General features: G+C 34.0%; 2 protein-coding genes across 2 annotated transcripts; both read left to right on the plus strand.

Moving 5' to 3' along the window:
• Positions 1 to 1,074: 1,074 nt before the first annotated feature.
• LOC119575904 (NHL repeat-containing protein 2-like) lies at positions 1,075 to 12,455 on the plus strand. Its single transcript, XM_037923444.1, has 12 exons — positions 1,075 to 1,302; positions 2,650 to 2,819; positions 3,773 to 3,932; positions 4,161 to 4,260; positions 5,400 to 5,565; positions 6,943 to 7,080; positions 8,832 to 8,921; positions 9,142 to 9,287; positions 10,686 to 10,917; positions 11,130 to 11,246; positions 11,421 to 11,492; positions 12,363 to 12,455. Exons 1-12 carry the CDS (start codon positions 1,140 to 1,142, stop codon positions 12,453 to 12,455), a joined length of 1,647 nt encoding a protein of 548 aa, XP_037779372.1. The 5' UTR covers positions 1,075 to 1,139.
• A 152-nt stretch (positions 12,456 to 12,607) lies between these two features.
• LOC119575914 lies at positions 12,608 to 13,803 on the plus strand. The gene is made up of 4 exons (XM_037923450.1): positions 12,608 to 12,619; positions 12,735 to 12,930; positions 13,142 to 13,312; positions 13,788 to 13,803. Exons 1-3 carry the CDS (start codon positions 12,608 to 12,610, stop codon positions 13,309 to 13,311), a joined length of 378 nt encoding a protein of 125 aa, XP_037779378.1. The 3' UTR covers position 13,312; positions 13,788 to 13,803.
• The last annotated feature ends 4,514 nt before the right edge of the window (positions 13,804 to 18,317 follow it).

The raw sequence follows: 18,317 nt of genomic DNA on the forward strand, positions 1-18,317 counted from the left end.
AGAGTTATCCCGTATCATGATTTATTTATCCCATAGAGATTTATCCCTTATCCTAATTTACCCCATTATTTAAAGAGTGATTTAGCTCTATTCTCAATTTATCCCGTTATTTAAGAGATTTATTCCATATCCTGATTAATTTATCCTGTAGAGGTTTATCCCATATCCGAATTCATCCAACTATTTAAACGAAATTTATCCTGTATACCGATTACTTTTCCCCGTTATGTAAGAGAGATTTAAGTCTATCCCGCGTTATCCCATTATTCAAGAGAGATTTATCCCACAGAGATTTATCCCACAGAGATTTATCCCACAGAGATTTATCCCACAGAGGTTTATCCCGCAGAGATTTATCCCGTAGATATTTATCTCGTATCCTGTAGAGATTTATCCCATATCCCGATTAATTATCCCGCCATTTAAGTGTGATTTATCTCGTATCCCGATTCATACCGTTATTTTAAGCGAGGATTTATCCCGTAAAGATTTATCCTGTCTCCCGATTTATTCCATTATTCAAGAGATTTTTCCTGTTATTCAAGAGAGATTTATTCCGTTTCTCGTTTATCCCGTTATCTTAAGAGATTTATCCCGATTTATTTATCCCGTATCCCGATTTATCCTGAAACCTTTATCGCGGATCCAGATTTATCCCGAATTATTTAATCCGTATCCCGATTTACTCGATTTATTTATCCCTTATCCCGATTAAATCCGATTCATTTATCCCGATTTCTTTACCCCGTAACCCGATTTATCCCGATTCCCTTGCCCCGTATCCCGATTTATCCCGATTCCCTTGTCCCGTATCCCGATTTATCCCGATTTCTTGACCCCGTAACCCGATTTATCTCGATTCATTTATCTCCTATCCCGATTTATCTCGATTCATTTATCCCCTACCCATCCCGTTTCGAACCCGTAACTCGATTTATCTCGTTTACCCCCGTATCCCGATTTATCCCGCTTTATCCCGATTCCCTTGCCCCGTATCCCGATTTATCCCGATTCCCTTGACCCGTATCCCGATTTATCCCGCTTTATCCCGATTCCTTCAGCCCGTGGGGCGGCGCACGACACACGTCACGGCGTTTTGAAAACAATGAGCGAAGGGGCGTCCGGCGGCTGAAGACACCATGGAAGACAGGGCCGGGAATATCAGCGAATTAACCCTCGTTTGCATAGATTTAGCAGCGAGATTGGAAGAGGCAGAGGACGTTGAAGAGAGGAGGGCCATTGTGACCGAGCACGTTCGGAATTATGAAGGTGTGAGGATTCCTATGGTGGATTTTGAGGCCGGTGAGTGTCCGGGGTCGGTGTTTCGTTGCGTGTGTGTGTTTTTTTAAGGGATGTTTATGTTGTGGGTATGAGTGGTTTTAAGGTGTGTGTGTTTTTTTTTTTTAATTATTATTTCTTCTTTCTTTCTTTCTTTTGTAAGTAGGTTTGGATTCTAAGAAAGGTGATGGTTGTTTTGTTTCCGAGTTAATATCCCAGGTTATCTGGGTTCAGTTAGGCATGGTGTAATATGCATGATTCTGTAGTTGTTTTCGGTTGCAGATGATATTAATGAAAGTACTGGTAATTGTTTACGAAGTGACCACACCCCTATTACTCCAGTTACTGGAAAGCCACAAACATCGACGTATGAGCCAAAAACTTTCTTAACCAAGGGGCTCTATCCCCAGACCTCCACCTAGGCTATGTTTTTCCTTATTACAAGCTCTGCCCCCACACCCCTAACCAATCGCCATGGACTTACTCTCTGCGCAGCAATTATCGCAACCTGTTTTTGTAATTTTTGATGTTCTTGGCCTGCACAGATTGTTTCATGTATCAGTGAGTGTATTTTTCATTTTCATTAGAATTTCTTAATGCAGCCATTATGAAAGTATATAACAAAGTATTACATGTTCCACAACTTTCTTATTATTAACTTGCCAAGTAAGTACCATAGATGAAAAGTATTTTTATTTTTTATTATTCTGTCCACTACAGACTCTGTGCTACTGAAACTATACCCTAAGAAACACCTAAAAGCAATGGATTCCATTTTCATGTTGAAATAAAATGTGAAACCGTAGATAACTGGGCGTGGCTACAGTCACGGGTTGCCAGTACGCAATTTCAAAATAATGATTGAACGGCAGTATCTTCATTAATGTTTTTCATCATGTTTGATAAATACCAATACTAATACCACATTTGGAATAAGGAATTGTAGTAGGTTGATATTATGTAAAAAAAATTTCAGGTATATATTTTGAAATACTAGTGAATTTAGGGAATAGCTCTGTTGTAGAACTGCATATTCTCATAGTTAAAAAAAATAATTCTTTATTTGGTGTCTTTGTTGTTACTGAAGGTGTTTCCTTTTTCATGTATTTTGTTTCTTGGACTTTATCTTTGATCATTTGTTTTTCTTGGACATAATATACTAAAAGGCTTTCATATATGAAGAAAGAGAGAGGTAAATAGATATAAATGATTAGATAGGCATAGATAGATTTGTTAAATATGTGATTTTTTTCTTATCAGTAATTGTATTTCATATCTGTTTTACACTATAATCATTTGTAACAATAATTTTTATATTAATTCTAGTATCTGTTGCAAAGAATTTTTAATAATTCTTTCATCACCTTTCAGGATTGGAATGGTTCAACGTATCGAGAGCTCTGACCCACGCGCAGGATCTCAAAGGCCGCATCTCTGTCCTTGACTTTTTTACTTACTGCTGTATTAACTGCATGCACATCTTGCCCGATCTTGAGGCCTTAGAAGAACGGCATCCTCCAGAGCAAGGGGAGGTTCTTGTGGTAAGAATAGGTTATGTTTCAGCATCTCTAAAGGTTTGCAATGAATAATATGCTTATTTGGTTATGTTTTCCTTGATTACTGTCTGTTGCTACTAAATTTTATCTTTTGAAATTTGAGTTTTTGCCATATTAAGACTAAATGTATTGTAATAAAAAATTCTCAGCTAAACCAGCTGCTTTGTATAATAATCAGTATAGTGTTAGTTAATTACATTAGTTTGAATATTGGTATAAGAAGTTAGAAAAAATAATTATATGCACACTCTCACTCACTCACTCACTCACTCACTCACTCACTCACTCACTCACTCACTCACTCACACACACACACACACACACACACACACACACACACACACACACACACACACACACACACATCACTCACTCACTCACTCACTCACTCACTCACTCACACATGAATAATGTATATTTAGATACATGCACTCACTCACCCACCCACCCACCCTCCCATATTGATGATGGACCTAAGAGGTTTTTCATCAAATAAGGGATATTCTGCAAGAATATATGTAGATGTTTCTTAACCTTCTGCTGTAGTACTAAATGGTGTTAAGGCAACTATAATTGCTCTGCACAGTATGCCATGTGGTTGAGTAAACTATAGCAAAATCATTTAGTTTACATTTTCACATTAGGCAGAAATTAAATGTATATCATAAAGAATGTTTCTCCCCTATTTCCAAATACCCATACCATATCCAAGTGTTGGGTGGGGAGGAAGGATTTTAATTTTGAAGCTGAATATTTGCATAATTAGAAGCTGAAGATTTGCATAATTGCATCAGACTGCATGGGAAATTATGATACTTGTCTTTATTATTAGAAAAAAAAAATTATTGATTAATCTTTATATGTTGGATGCATACTATAATGTATCTATGAGGTATCAAGTTTTCCTGTGAAATTAGGATTTAAAATTTTTATTTTAGGTTGGTGTCCATTCCGCAAAATTTGAGAATGAGCGCGTATCAGCAAATATCTTGGCAGCCATTGAGAGGTACCATATCCATCATCCTGTGGTGAACGATTCCGAAGCAAAGATGTGGACTCAGCTTGGCATAGCTTGTTGGCCAACGCTTCTTATATTAGGTAAATAATTTTTCACACCTTTTAGAAAATCTGTATGCTTGAGTATGTAGACATACAGAGTGATCAGTACTTCTCCCAAAAGAATAGCTGTTTGTAGATATGTATAATTTTTGTTAACTTTATGCCCTAATTATCATTCAGAAACAATATAGTATAATAAATTATGCAAAATCTAGTATAATTTTTTCTGTTAACTGGGTATTATGCAAAGGTAATTCTGCTTTCCAGATCCCAATGGTCATCCAATGTTTATACTTGTGGGAGAAGGCCACAGAGAACGTCTCCAGTTGTATGTGGACTGCATGGTGGAATATTTTTCCAGCAATGGGTATGATATGTTCTTTGCTATTGTTGGAATGTGTTACAAAAATGCATTTCATGATCAGGAAGTAATATTGTTGTTTGATGATAGTGCATGGATGAATTTTGTGCAAAATTTGGATTTAAGATATTTGTATGTTTAATCTGGTACAATATTTGGATGTAAGACTTTTGCCTTATTGTTAAACAAATATAAAATGCATATACAGGTCTTTGAAAAAGAAGATTAAAAATAAGATTGTAAGCTTTCAGGGAAGGAAATATATATATATTTTTTATATCCTCACTGTATTTGAAAAAAGTAGAAATGTGCAAATATTGCTCTTAACCTATAGTCTCCAGGAGAATATGGGGTTCACTTGGCCTCCAATCCAAGTACTATGCACTTGCCTCTGGGGCTTTTTTCAGATATAGTTGGTGTGTAGCACTTACCATGCTGCACCATCAAAATGATATGATTTTTTTCTTTTTTTATATATCACTTATATGCAAATCTTGATTTTAATGTTTTTGCATATTCATTGATGCTAGATTGAACCTGTAGTAGCCAAATTATGTACATTAGAGTCCATTTCAATAGATAAGGTATTTTACACTGTAAAAGATTGAATGTGGTTTTATTGAAGGATGTAATAAAAAATCACTCATTTTCGCAAATCTTATTTTTATGAAATAAGAGGTTGTATGCAGTGATATGCAATGCTGCTGCCTCCACGGCTTCAGTGCTTCCCTTATTTTTGTCATGTTTCAAAACAGTCAAACTGGCAAACCGCCAAATGTTAATCTGAGTAATTTACACAAAGAGATGGACTTCATAAACAATTGTGAAGGTTACTTACAGGTCCACATCAACACCAAGAGAATGTCATATTGGTGCATGGGATCTTCCATGTATGGCAGACAAAAGATTTATGTGCTAAAATTCTCCCTTTATACAAAACAATAGCAGTCATAGCATTACACATCCCGTTCTCCCTCAGGCAATGCCTTAGGGTACGTGATGAGGTTATAAGGGATCCTTTTAAAGAACAGCTGTGAGTAAATTGAAGTAAGACAAAAAGGAAAGGCTATATGTATTAATTGTATTTACTTAATATTTCAGCATTTTTGAAGATGAAAATGACCTCTGTTTTTACATTTTTACAGAAGTTTATCCAAGTTACCAGTACCTCTAGCTCCAACAGCTCATTGTGCAGCAACTGGTTCGGTGCTGCATTACCCTGGAAAAGTTGCAACATATCCTGGTGGACTTATCATTTCAGATACTGGACACAATAGGATTTTGTTGACTGATAGGATGGGTAATATAAAGGTATGTATATTTTGGTGTTTTTTTTTTCCAGGTCTGAGCAGAAAGGTTTAGTTTGAAAGATTTAGTAGACTTTCCTATCTTTGCCTTCTTGGGAATCTTGAAATGTCCTTTATTACTCTTTTGGTCTTTCATGAAACTGCATGCTTGTTGCAAAGAAATGACAAAATCCTACAGAAGGAAGGCCAAAGAGTAACATCATCTGAATGGGGAACCTACATTGGGGGTTTGCTCACCTCATGTCATCAGCCTTCCATACAAAGCTGTTTCTGGGACTCTGTGAGCTCCACTTTGCTTTCTATCTTTCTTGCTTTTATGGTAAACTTACAGTTCCCCTAAAAACACAGTAATTGCTATCAGTTTAAAACATAACAGTCATTGTTTTTTTTTCTTCTGGCAAATCCAGTACTGAGGTCAGTAGATTCAAATCGTTTTTTTATTAATAGATCAATGGCATAGTATTCATACTGTTATAATAGCCCTATCTAATAATTTTTAGAAGATGAAAACTTAAAGGATTTTATAGCCAAGGTAGTTAAGTTTCTGCAGTAATAGTGCTGAGCTCATTATAATATGATACTGGCTGATCATTTAGTGGTGTTTTCAGTAAAAATTGAGGATTTTATGAAAATATAAGTAAAAAGGGTTTAGGGTATCATATGGTTTGCTTTTTTAACAGTATCACTAATGTAGTAGTGATTCCGCATTCAGGATGTATTTTGCAATTTTATTAATTAATCCCTTTAGTAACCTTCATTTATTGATTAATTTCCATAAGAAAATACACCCTGAGGTACCTTGATATATAAGTAGATTATGAATTTATGTCCCAGTCTTGTGTTGCCTCTGTGCGATGAAAATGTTTTAGGTATATCTTAGAATTAGTTTAGTTTAGACAAGACACATTTTAGAAGATGACCTAAAGAACTTACGATTTCTAATTTGGAGATACTGAGATGTTAATATGAATTACAAGTCAGCTGTTTTCATATATTTTATTAATGAAAGAATTATATTTGGAGTTTGATATTGTAGTCTGTTCAGATTGAAAGCAAGTGTAAATGTTTTGTTTTGTTATATACTAGTGGATTAGAACTGTTAAATGTAGAAGGTGTCTCATCTGATGTGTATGATACGTGATACACTCATGATAGATATACTAAAGCTTTATAAAATCCCTCTTGTTCAGATAAAAATGGACTGGCTTACAATGTCATTTGTTGCAAAAGGAATTCAGTAGCGTAATAGAGCTATGCAATGTATTAGGTCTTTATTTTTTCACAACATTTTTTCTGTAGACATTGTTGTACATGATATTCAGTGACTGAAAATTATTCATGTAGATTTTTTGTTTTTTAAATTCAAATAAATTACTTGCAGAAAGTTGTAGGATCTGGAGAACAAGGGATGGCAGATGGAACATTCACCTGTGCAAGCTTCAACAATCCTCAGGGGGTGGTTTACCATTCATCAAATGTTATATTTGTAGCTGACACGGAAAACCATGCAATAAGGAAGGTGAGGATTCTCTCTCTCTCTCTCTCTCTCTCTCTCTCTCTCTCTCTCTCTCTCTCTCTCTCTCTCTCTCTCTCTCTCTCTCGTCTCTCTCTCTCTATCTGTCTCTCTTTCTCTCTTTCTCAGGCAACCGCTCCTCCACATCTCTCTTTCTCTCTTTCTCTCTTTCTCTCTTTTTCTCTCTCTCCTTTTTCTCTCCTCCCCTTTCTTTCTCTTTTTCCTTTTCACCCCCCTTTCCCCTCTCGTCTTCCCACTTTTCCCCCTTTTCTCTCTCTCTCTCTTGTTTTCTCTCTCTCTTCTCTCCCCTCTCTTTCCTTCTCTCCTTCTTCTCCCCTTTTTTCCCCCTCTCTTCTTCTTCCTTTTTTCTCTCTTTTCCCCCTCTCTCTCTCTCTTCTTCCCCGTCTTCTCTTTTTCCTTTCTCTCTTTCTCTCTCTTTCTTCTTCCCTTTTCTCTCTCTCTGTCTTCTCTCTTCTCTCTTCTTTTTCTCTCTTCTTCCCTTTTCTCTCCCTTTTTTCTCTCCCCTTTTTTCTCTCTTCCTCTTCCCTCCTTCCCTTTTTTTTTCTCTTTTTCCCCCCTTTTCTTTTCCCCTTTTTTTCTCCTTCTTTTCTTTTCCCTCTCTCTCTTTTTCTCTTCCTCCGGTCCTTCCTTTCTCTCCCCTTTTTTCCTCTCTCCCTTTTTCTCCTCTCTCTCTCCTCTCTCTATTTCTCCTCCTCCTTTTCTTTTTTCTTCTCTCTCTCCTTTTTTTTCCCCTTTTTTTCCTTTTCCCCCTCTTCCCTTTTTCCCCTCTCTTCCCCCTTTTTTTCTTCTCTCTCTCTTCCCCCTTTTTCCTCTCTTCTTGGGTTCTCTTCCTTTTTCTTCCCCTCTCCTCTTCCCCCCCCTCCTCTTTCCCCCTCTTCTCCTCTTTCTCTTCTTTTTTTCCCCCTTCTCTCTCTTTTTCTTCTTCTCCTCTTCTCCTTTTTTCCTCCTTTTTCTCTTTGGGGTCTCCTTCTCTTTTTCCTTTTCCTTTTCCCCCTCTCTCTCTTCTTTTCCTCTCCCCCCTTTTTTCCCCTTTTTTTTCCTTCCTCTCCTTTTCCCCTTTCTTTTCAATTTTTCCTCTCCCCTCTCTTCTTTTCTCTCTCATCTTCCTTCCCCCTTCCCCTTTTCTTCCTCTCTCTCCTTTCCTCTCTCTTCTTTTTCTCTCTCTTCTTTTTCTCTCTTTTCTTCTTTTCATTTCTCTCTCTTTCTCTCCTTTCTCTCTCCTCTTTCTTTCTCTATCTCTCTCTTTCTCTCTTTCTCTCTCCTCTCTCTTTCCTATTCTCTCTCTCTTTTCTCTTCTCTTTCTCCCTCTTCTTCTCTTTTCTCCCCTCCCTCTCTCTCTTCTCCCTCACTTCTTCTCTCTTCTTTCTCTTTCTCTTTCTCTTCTCTCTCTCTCGTCTCTCTCTCTCCTCTCCTCTCTCTCTCTCTCTCTCTCTCTCTCTTCTCTCTCCTCTTCTCTCTCTTCCTCTCTCTCTCCTTTCTCTCTTTCTCTCTTTCCTCTTCTCTCTCTCTCTCTCTCTCTCTCTCTCTCTCTCTCTCTCTCTCTCTTTTCTATACATATTTATTTTTTCTTTACAAATGTTACTTTGTTATGGAAGTATTTTGGATGATAATGATGCAGAATAGACACTAGCATGTTTAGGAAGAATATGAAGAATATTTTTTTCCTCTTCTCCTTTTTCTTTTCTCTCTCTCCTGTTTCCTATCACAATTTTGTACTGGAACTTTATTTGACATAGGTGGATTTAAACACGGAAGAAGTAAACACAATTGCTGGCACTGGCAAGCAAGGAACTGACTTGGAAGGAGGTTTACAGGGACCTAAGCAGGTGAATTTCTTTTGGTACTCCTTTCTCTTTTTGAAACATAAATATTTATATTAACAGGCTTATTATAGTACATATACATATACACATGCAAATAGAAACAGATATGTTCTGTTTCTCTAGTTTTTTCTATAATGAAATATTGTGTGCAGTAGATTTATACTCCATATTTGGTACGCAGGAGTGTCCCTTGAAATTTTCATTTTGCTCTTTATATCTTCAGGCCATATCATCTCCATGGGATCTCTGCTTGAGCAAAAGTGTCGGTCAGGCAGAGGATGCAGTTGATAACTTACTTTTAGTGGCCATGGCTGGGACACATCAGATCTGGGGCATATTTCTGGCTGATGGGGATTGGCTTAAGGAAGGGTGAGTTTAGAAAGCAAATAACAAAAGCTGTTTGTTTTGTATAATTTTTTTTTTCCCCATCAAGAGTATGTTTAGATGTTTGATTTTTTTTTCTTCATTGGTGTAGATGTTTGATTTTTTTCTTCATTGCAGTCAGAATTCATCATCAGCAACTGTGCAACCACTTGCCACCACCAGCACCATCAGCAACACTCACAGGAGGTGCACCACTGCCTCCCCCCCCTCCAAGCGGATCACTACCTTCCCCACCCCCACCCCCACCAGGACCAAACCCTCCACTACCTCCTCCTCCAGGTCCAGCAGCAGCACCACCCCCTTCACCACCTGTCCGGCCTGCCCCACCACCCCCAACATCTGCACCATCTCCTCCACCACCTCCAGGCCCTCCACCACCTTTAGGACTTCCACCGCCTCTGTCCCCAGTACGACCAGCTCCACCACCACCTCTTTCTACAGGCTCTTCAGCTCCACCTCCGCCTCCACCAGGACCAGCTGCACCTCCACCTCCACCAGGAGCGGCTCCACCTCCGCCTCCACCAGGAGCAGCTCCACGGGTGCCTCTGCCTCCAAGTAGAAGTAGCCTAGCAAGGACATCAGTGCCTGAAACTTGGTAAGTTTTATGACTTCTCATCATATATATTGGTGTTTTATTGATAAATGGAACTTCACCTTCGTCCTGGATATAAGTGAAAATTTGGTAAGTTTAGTATAAATGTAGATATATAGATATAGATATATGAATACAGATTTATAAATATAGAGTTATGAATATAGATGTATGAATATAAATATATGTATATAGAAACATGAATATGTCAATATAAAAGAAAAATGTGAATATAGATATGTAAATGTAAATATATAGATATATATTTATAAATATATATGAATATAGATATAAATATAGAAATATATATACAAATATGAATATAGAAACACAAAAACAAACACACACACACACACACACACACACACACACACACACACACACACACACACACACACACACACACACACACACACACACACACACACACACACACACACACACACATATATATATATATATATATATATATATATATATATACACACACACACATATATATACACACACATATATATATATATACACACATATATACGCACACATATATACGCACACACATATACGCACACATATACGCACACACATATATACGCACACACATATACACACACACATACACACATACACATATGTATTCACATATACATATATGTATACATACATACATACATACATACATACATACATACATATACACATACACATTATACATTATACATTTTTATCCTTTCCTTATTAGTTACATACAGAACCAATGTCTGATTTATGCTATATTCTTACTGCTCCAGCTCATACAAGAATGGAACAGTGTTGAGGCTTGCTGGAAGTGGTGCTGAGGAAAACCGCAACACTACATATCCAAGCCGAGCGGGCTTTGCACAACCATCGGGAATATGTGTTGGAGTGCACCAAGGGGATCGAGCATTATACATTGCAGATGCAGAGAGCTCATCTGTTCGGATGTTCAGTTTGACAAATGGCGCAGTAAAAGCTGTTGTTGGTGGTGCAAGAGATCCGCTTGTAAGTATTAGTACAATCTTAAGTTCTCTTTGATTTATTTTTTTATGAATGTATAATGTTTAGATTATACTGAAAATAGGAGCTGGAAATATACTGAGTTGAATTAGATTACATTTTCCTTTGATTATTTTGTTGATATTTTCATTAATTTTATAGCTCTCTTCATCCTATTGATATTTCAGGAAGAGATAATTTTGGGAATTCTTTTTCAGGATTTGTTTGCATATGGTGACGTTGATGGGAAGGGCATTGATGCAAAGCTGCAGCATCCCCTAGGTGTTGCAGCTGTTGGAGAATTTATTTATGTTACAGATTCTTATAACCACAAAGTGAGTCCGTCTATTTGTACAAAGACACTAAATAGAATAATATGGTATGTATATTGATAATATATTAGGTCAGACTAAACTAAAGACTACATTATGGTTATACTTAAAGACGTGAGGTATTTTATTTTATACTTTTTGATTATGTTTTGTTGAATATTGCTTGGTGTATTTCAGATCAAAGTTTTGAAACCCTCTGGTAAATCCTACATCGTAACAACCATTTCAAGTGGATCAAATGAAGAAAAGGTATATTTCTCTTATTATGGTATATGATTTTGTTGGTAACTTGATAGTAGCTTTGTAGTGAAGTAAAATTAGATTATGAAACAGATTGTTATTAATTCTCATGAGTGTGTTCTAATTTGTATGATGTGTATGTATATATATATATATGTATATATATATATATATATATATATGTATATATATATATATATATATATATGTTATGATATATATATTATATATAGTATATATGTATAATATATATGTTATATATATATAATTGTTATTATATTGTTTATAATGTATATATTATATGTATTATATATATATAGTATATATTATATGTATAATATATTATATATATATGATATATATTAGTATATATAATATTATATCTATATATATATTATTTATAATATTATAGTATATATATATATATATATATATGATATATTAATATATATATATATGTATGAATGTATGTATAGTATGTATGTATATGTATGTATATGTATATGTATATATATGTATATATATATATATATATATATATATATATATATATATATATATATATATATTATTTATATATATATTTATATATATAATTGTGTGTGTGTGTGTGTGTGTGTGTGTGTGTGTGTGTGTGTGTGTGTGTGTGTGTGTGTGTGTGTGTGTGTGTGTGTGTGTGTGTGTGTGTTCTGTTGTCTGTCTGTCTGTCTGTCTGTCTGTCTGTCTGTCTGTGTTGTGTGGTGGTGTGTGTGGTGTGTGTTTGTGTTGGTGTTTTTGTCGTGTGTGTGTTTGTTTTTATATGATATTTAGATAAGGGTTAGTTTGAAGCAATCAAGGTTTTGCAATTTGATGTATATTTTTATGTATATTTTCCCACAGTTCAATGAGCCAGGAGGGCTCTGTGCAAGTGAAGATGGCTCAAGTTTATACATTGCTGACCCCAAAAAACCATGTTTTAAGGTGCGGCTCTAAAGGAAAAATTTAGTAAACAGGTAGGTATTTGGCCCAAAATGTTATTATTATTCTTGTTTTTAGCCAAGAAGCTGTTAGACTTAGATAAAAAGAAAATATTAGCACCCTTCCCCAAAAAATAAATTATTTGTGCTGCGGAGAAATCGTAAAAAATGAATTTTATTGTGTGACAGAATTGATTATTTTTGTAGTGCCCAAAATAATTCCCCATATTCTTTCCAACTGGGTTTTATTTTTATTAAAGGCTGTACAAAAAATTGGTACATTTGTTGTTTCCAGTTACAAGTAAGACTGACTGATGAGGCAGACAGCTCAAGTCAAGATGTGATAGACCCAAAGTCTGCTCTGGAGGAAGTGGTGAAGATGGTCCCTGTAGGTCTTGAGACGGAGGTTGTCCTCAGACTAGTATTAGCCCTTCCTGAGGGTGCTGAACTTAACAAAGGTGCTCCTAATAAGTGGACCATAACAACAACTAGTGAGTGGACTTTTTTTCTCCCTTTTTTGTCTTTTTGAGTGTTTGTAAAGCTGTATGCTGTCTATAAGTCTTTTGGATTATCCTCTCAGAATCTATTACAGGTTTATCCCTTTTGTTGTCTTACTTTTTTGGTTTATTTATATTACTTCTTTAAGAACAACATTAGTATGAATTTCTTGCTCCTATTAATCTAAGCATTCTTGTCTTACAGATCAGCATATCACTTTACCATCATCTCAGGGCCAACTACAAGATGTGACAGAAGTACCTGTCAGTCTAAATATGAATCCTGAAACTGAACTGAGTCTCATTGTCTCTGCTACTGTGTACATTTGCCTCAACAGTGGAGTTTGTACTCGTGCAACATCATCATGTGTGTAAAAGGAGAAGAAAATAGAAGTTAAACTCAGTGTTAGAGATAGTGTACCCAAACATCAGTGATTGTGACATGCATTACTAATGAAGAGGATTTATTATGAATGTATGAATTAAATTGAGTGATTCAAGAATGCAAAACATGTTTTTTACACGTTCAAAATCATACATGTGACTTGTGGAATCAATCATTCCCATTTATGAATTCCAAGAATGCATAAGTAGGAACTGTGTGCTGTATTTCTTCTTGATTCCGTTGTTTCAAGTAATGATAAGAAAGGTGTGATAGATGCAGCTTTTCTATCTGCAATCTGAATTAAGCTTTAATGATTGTGTGTCTTTGTATAGGCTGCAAATTATGTTGAAAATGAGTTATTTAATCAAATCTTTACTAATAAAGACGTTGTTTTAGAAGATATTTTATCTAAAATGACCCAAATTTTATATTTTTTGAAAATAATATATAACTGGTCATAAAGTTTGTTTGTAACTGTTGATGCTACAGTTCTATTTTGTAGATAAAAAGTTAAATCTTTCAGTTTAGTGAAAAATTACATATGTAAATTTTCAAATGTTAGAGTAAAATGTTATTAGCTTTGCAAATTAAATAGATAACCAGAGACTGTCGGTATAAATTTACAATTTATATATATAACTATATAGATGATACTATTTTGTGCCTTGACAGATTTTTCACAAAAAGTGTTATTTAAGTTATGAGAAGATTTGGTGAAGTTAACCTATTGCCAATGGGAAAGTGTAATGTGCACTGTAGTATAGTTTTGTGAAGTGTATCTACACAATGGTAGCTCCGCAAGTGCTCAGCTACCAAGAAGTCAATTGGTAGTCCTCGTACCCCCCCTTTTTCCCTTGGCCCCCCCCCCTCCCCCCCCCCCCCTGATTATATGATACATAGTTATTATTGTTGACATTATAGTGATTAAAGTGTTATTAATAATGCTAATAGCAATATGGCATAAAATATTACCAAAATTCAAATGACTAAGCAGTTATGGAACCATCTATGTGTAAATACAATTAATAAACTAAACTCACTGTGTGCAGGCATGTAGGTACATGCCATGTCTGGCAGCAATGTTTTGGTTTTACTGTCTTGTATACCTGGAACATTGTCTTGAGCTGTTAAGTTGAGGTCTCAGTTATGTTTGTACTTACTTTTCTCACTTATTTAATCCCATGCCAATGGGAATGGCTGTATCCATCTTTAGATATTTTGGCTTTGCACCAGGTACATTTCTAGCCATCATAACTCACTCCTACATATACAGTATAAATTATCTGTGTGTGTGTGCATGCGTGCATGGGTGAGGTGAGTGAGTGAGATATCCTCTTCATTGCTTTTGTTTTTATACAGTCTCCAATCAACAGTTAGTTGTGTATTTTTGTGATATCATAGTTATTATATACATAACCTAACTGTATCTGCAAGAGTGATGGACAAAGCCTTGTGGAGCACAAAGCCAAGATATCTCTTGTTGGTTGTATCTGTTCCCCCGTTCCGTTATTTTGTGCTTATTCTCATGTTTATATTTTTGCAAAAATTTTTTTTCATGGTTATTTTACTACCAGTGTTTTCATTGTGTGCTTTATTTTGTTGTTACCAAGTTCTTTCATACAGTCTAAGTGTGTCTGATTAAAGTCACTGTCAGTTGTTTTCAATTACTCATTTATTGTCACAAATTTTCATTTTTTATACAAGCTTCTTTTTAATTCAAGCATTTTTTAAAATTAATTAGATAATAACAAATTTGTTTCTGTATGGAGAGTAAAGTGATCATTATGTAAGTCAAAGGTCAACATTAATAAATTTCTTATAAAAGAATGAATATTGTCAAACTTTATTTTCCTGATTAAGTCTTTAAATGATATTTATCATATTTGAAGGTATGAAAAGTTTCTTTTGCCTAAATGCCCACCAGCCCTCTCCACTTGCTGGTACCAATGTAATATAGTGGGAGTTTTTATCCCACGAATCTGGGACCAATGTACTGTTGTGGTGAGTTTGCGTTCCTCTTTAATGGTGGCACTGCTTTCATTTTTGATGTGTTGTAGTTAAAGTTGTTGCAGATTCTATAGCTTATTAGCACAGGAGTATGGCAGCTGGAGTACACAGGACAAGCATGGCAGAGAAGCTCAAGGACGAGTGGGCCATTTTGCCATGGCAGGGAGGGCGAACGGTCTGTGTCGATTGCTCAAATTTCTATGAACAAAAGTTCGTTTTGAAGTATTTCTTAGTGGAAAACATTCCGATACATAGGCACATGTGGTTTCTGGTGAAAAATTTAAGGGGCTACCTTATGTCAGTTTAGTGAGAAGAGAGTTATGGTGTTTGCAAGACTAAAATGCTTTGTGATAGGAAGACAGAAATGCTGGGTATTCATAAAACAGTCATTTTAATATCTTTAATAATAGCGATAACATACTTAGTGATTCAGAATAAACATTTTCTTTTAACGAATAGTTTGAGCATAAATAAAATGTAAGAAATAGAATTTCAATTCAAATTATCCTATGAAGGGAGGAATCAAGAAAAAAAAAAAAAAATTGATGTTTATAAATTTACATGAAGCGCACTCCCTCAGTACACAGTATTTTTTGTGCATTAATAAATGTCAATGCAGTGGAGTGGTTATGTTTATATTTTGTTTTACCACAACTTTCAGTTTTGTCCAATCATTTCTTGTGATGGAAGGAGTTATATCTGCCTGTACAGACAATGAAGAATGATTTCCATGCTTGTTTTATTCATAAAGTTTCAGCTACAGTTTTTTTTATTATTATTGTCTTAGTAATAGGTACAGAATTCAGAGGCCCAAGGTACTGTTGAAAAATGCATCCATTGAACCTATGATAAATGTTACTGAACAATGTGTTTGTTTATTCCTTATATTGTTTTCCATTTGAGTTACTGATCCACAGATTTTGATAATCTACACTTTAGAAATTTATGAAATTGTCACTGCTGAATCAAATATTCATTTTATTTCCACTGACAAGTTTACAACCCGGACCGTGCACATCGCTTCATGTCCCCAGAGGCAACGATATTCAACAGTGCCTAATCTATGAATAATTCCTGAGAATGCCTTTGGTCCAAATCCTCTGGTATATCATATAGCACGTGGCCGTGGTGGATGTTCTTGTTTCCCCGCATTAGAACCAGCCTCTTCTGCAGTTTTCAGACCTGAGCATGTTTTATAATTATATATATATAAATATTTATAATTTTTATATAAAAATAAATAAAATATAATTAAAAAAAATAATATAAAATATAAAATATATATATAAATTTAATATAATAAAAAATTAATTTATATAAATATATAGATATATAAAATATAAAATATAATATATATAAAATAATTTTATAATTAAATATATATATATATATAATATAATATATAAAATATATATAATATATATAATTATTTAATATATATATTTTTTTTTTTTTTTTTTTTTTTTTTTTTTTTTTTTTCTTTTTTTAAATTTTTTTATTATTTTATTTTTATTATTATTATTATTTTATTATTTTATTATTATAATAAATATTATTATTTATTTTTTTATTTATTTTTTTTTTTTATTTTTATTATTATTTAAATATTTTTATTATTATTATTGTTATTATTTATGGTTATTATTATTATTATTATTATTATTATTATTATTTATTATAATAATTAATTATTATTATTTTTTATTATTATTATAATTTTTATTATCTTTAATCATTATCTTTATCTTTACTTTTCATTACCCTTTAAATCATTATCTTTACCCATTAAATTTTTCATTATCTTTATATTACCCATTATCATATCTTTTATCTTTTTATCTTTATCATTATCTTTATTATAAATTATTTTTTAAATTTTTTTTAAAAATTATTATTTTTTACATATTTTTATTATTATTATTATTATTTTTTGGCTTCTCTGCTGAAAAGTCTCAGGGAAGAGGAGGACTTCTATATATGACTTTTATTTTCCCCCCGAAAAAACTTTGTGTACCAAAATTGTTTAGCATAAAAATTAAATTGCCTTCCTCTCATTCATCAAAATATATGATCTGTTTGACATCAATAATTAAGTTTAAAACACAAAAAAAGTCTTTATGTTACAGAGAGAGAAAAAAAATAAAAAGTAGTGTTTTCTTATCGAGTTATATTTCTTTTATTTTCTTATTATCTCTAAATATTCACGAAATGAATATTTAGAAATAAAACTTTTGTTAAATTATCCCAAACCTCCCACTAAGATTGCATTCATTTTGAACCGATATTTTGTAAAATACCTAATCGTATCAGCAAAAAAAAAAAAATCAAATACATATCAAATTTTTCCCGTTAGCATTACAATAAAATTTTTTAGCTGTAACTGAAATCTTATTTTTTCTTACAGTTAATAGAAGGAATGTTACGAAGATCATATATTTTTTTAAATAAATAGAAGGGATGTTATTAAAAATTTGCAACGGGTTTTTTAGACCTACAAATAATAAAAATCATGGTGTTGTTTTACAAATGCATGTATGTTTATAAGCATATTTTAATATACAACGTGTATCTATCATTAATAACATATCTTGGGTAAATTGTTATAAAAAGTTCCTCAACCACAGTTCCTTTTACACTAGGAATGTATAATCCCAACCTGACAGACAGAGAGCCAAGCATCGGAGTTTAAGCGACCGGGGAATCGTAAACAAGTCTACCAAACACGGGAAAGAGCCAGTTTGGATTCTTTAGTTTTTATTGACCCCTTTTTAAGGGGAAAGGGCGATACCAAATTACATTTTCCCAAAGGCTGTTGTGCCCTTACGGGCGGGAAAAACCCCGGTGGGAGTGGAAAAAGTATGAAAAAAGGGGGTGAAAAACAGGGGGCACGAATATTCCCGCGACTTTGTTTTCGTCCCTGTTAAAACGTAGCTAAATTTTTGAAAAAAGAAATTGCAGTTATATTTAAAAAAATTTGTTTATATAAAAA

Source organism: Penaeus monodon, chromosome 1 (genome assembly GCF_015228065.2).
Source record: "Penaeus monodon isolate SGIC_2016 chromosome 1, NSTDA_Pmon_1, whole genome shotgun sequence".
Taxonomy (NCBI): domain Eukaryota; kingdom Metazoa; phylum Arthropoda; class Malacostraca; order Decapoda; family Penaeidae; genus Penaeus; species Penaeus monodon.

What these genes read in the sequence shown, in the direction of transcription:
- LOC119575904 (XM_037923444.1), top strand. Translation starts at nt 1,140, where the DNA reads ATGGAAGACAGGGCCGGGAATATCAGCGAATTAACCCTCGTTTGCATA. An exon ending in TATGGTGGATTTTGAGGCCG is followed by an intron (nt 1,303 to 2,649) that starts GTGAGTGTCCGG and finishes ATCACCTTTCAG; the next exon opens with GATTGGAATGGTTCAACGTA. An exon ending in AAAACCATGCAATAAGGAAG is followed by an intron (nt 7,081 to 8,831) that starts GTGAGGATTCTC and finishes TATTTGACATAG; the next exon opens with GTGGATTTAAACACGGAAGA.
- LOC119575914 (XM_037923450.1), top strand. An exon ending in GTGGACCATAACAACAACTA is followed by an intron (nt 12,931 to 13,141) that starts GTGAGTGGACTT and finishes CTTGTCTTACAG; the next exon opens with ATCAGCATATCACTTTACCA.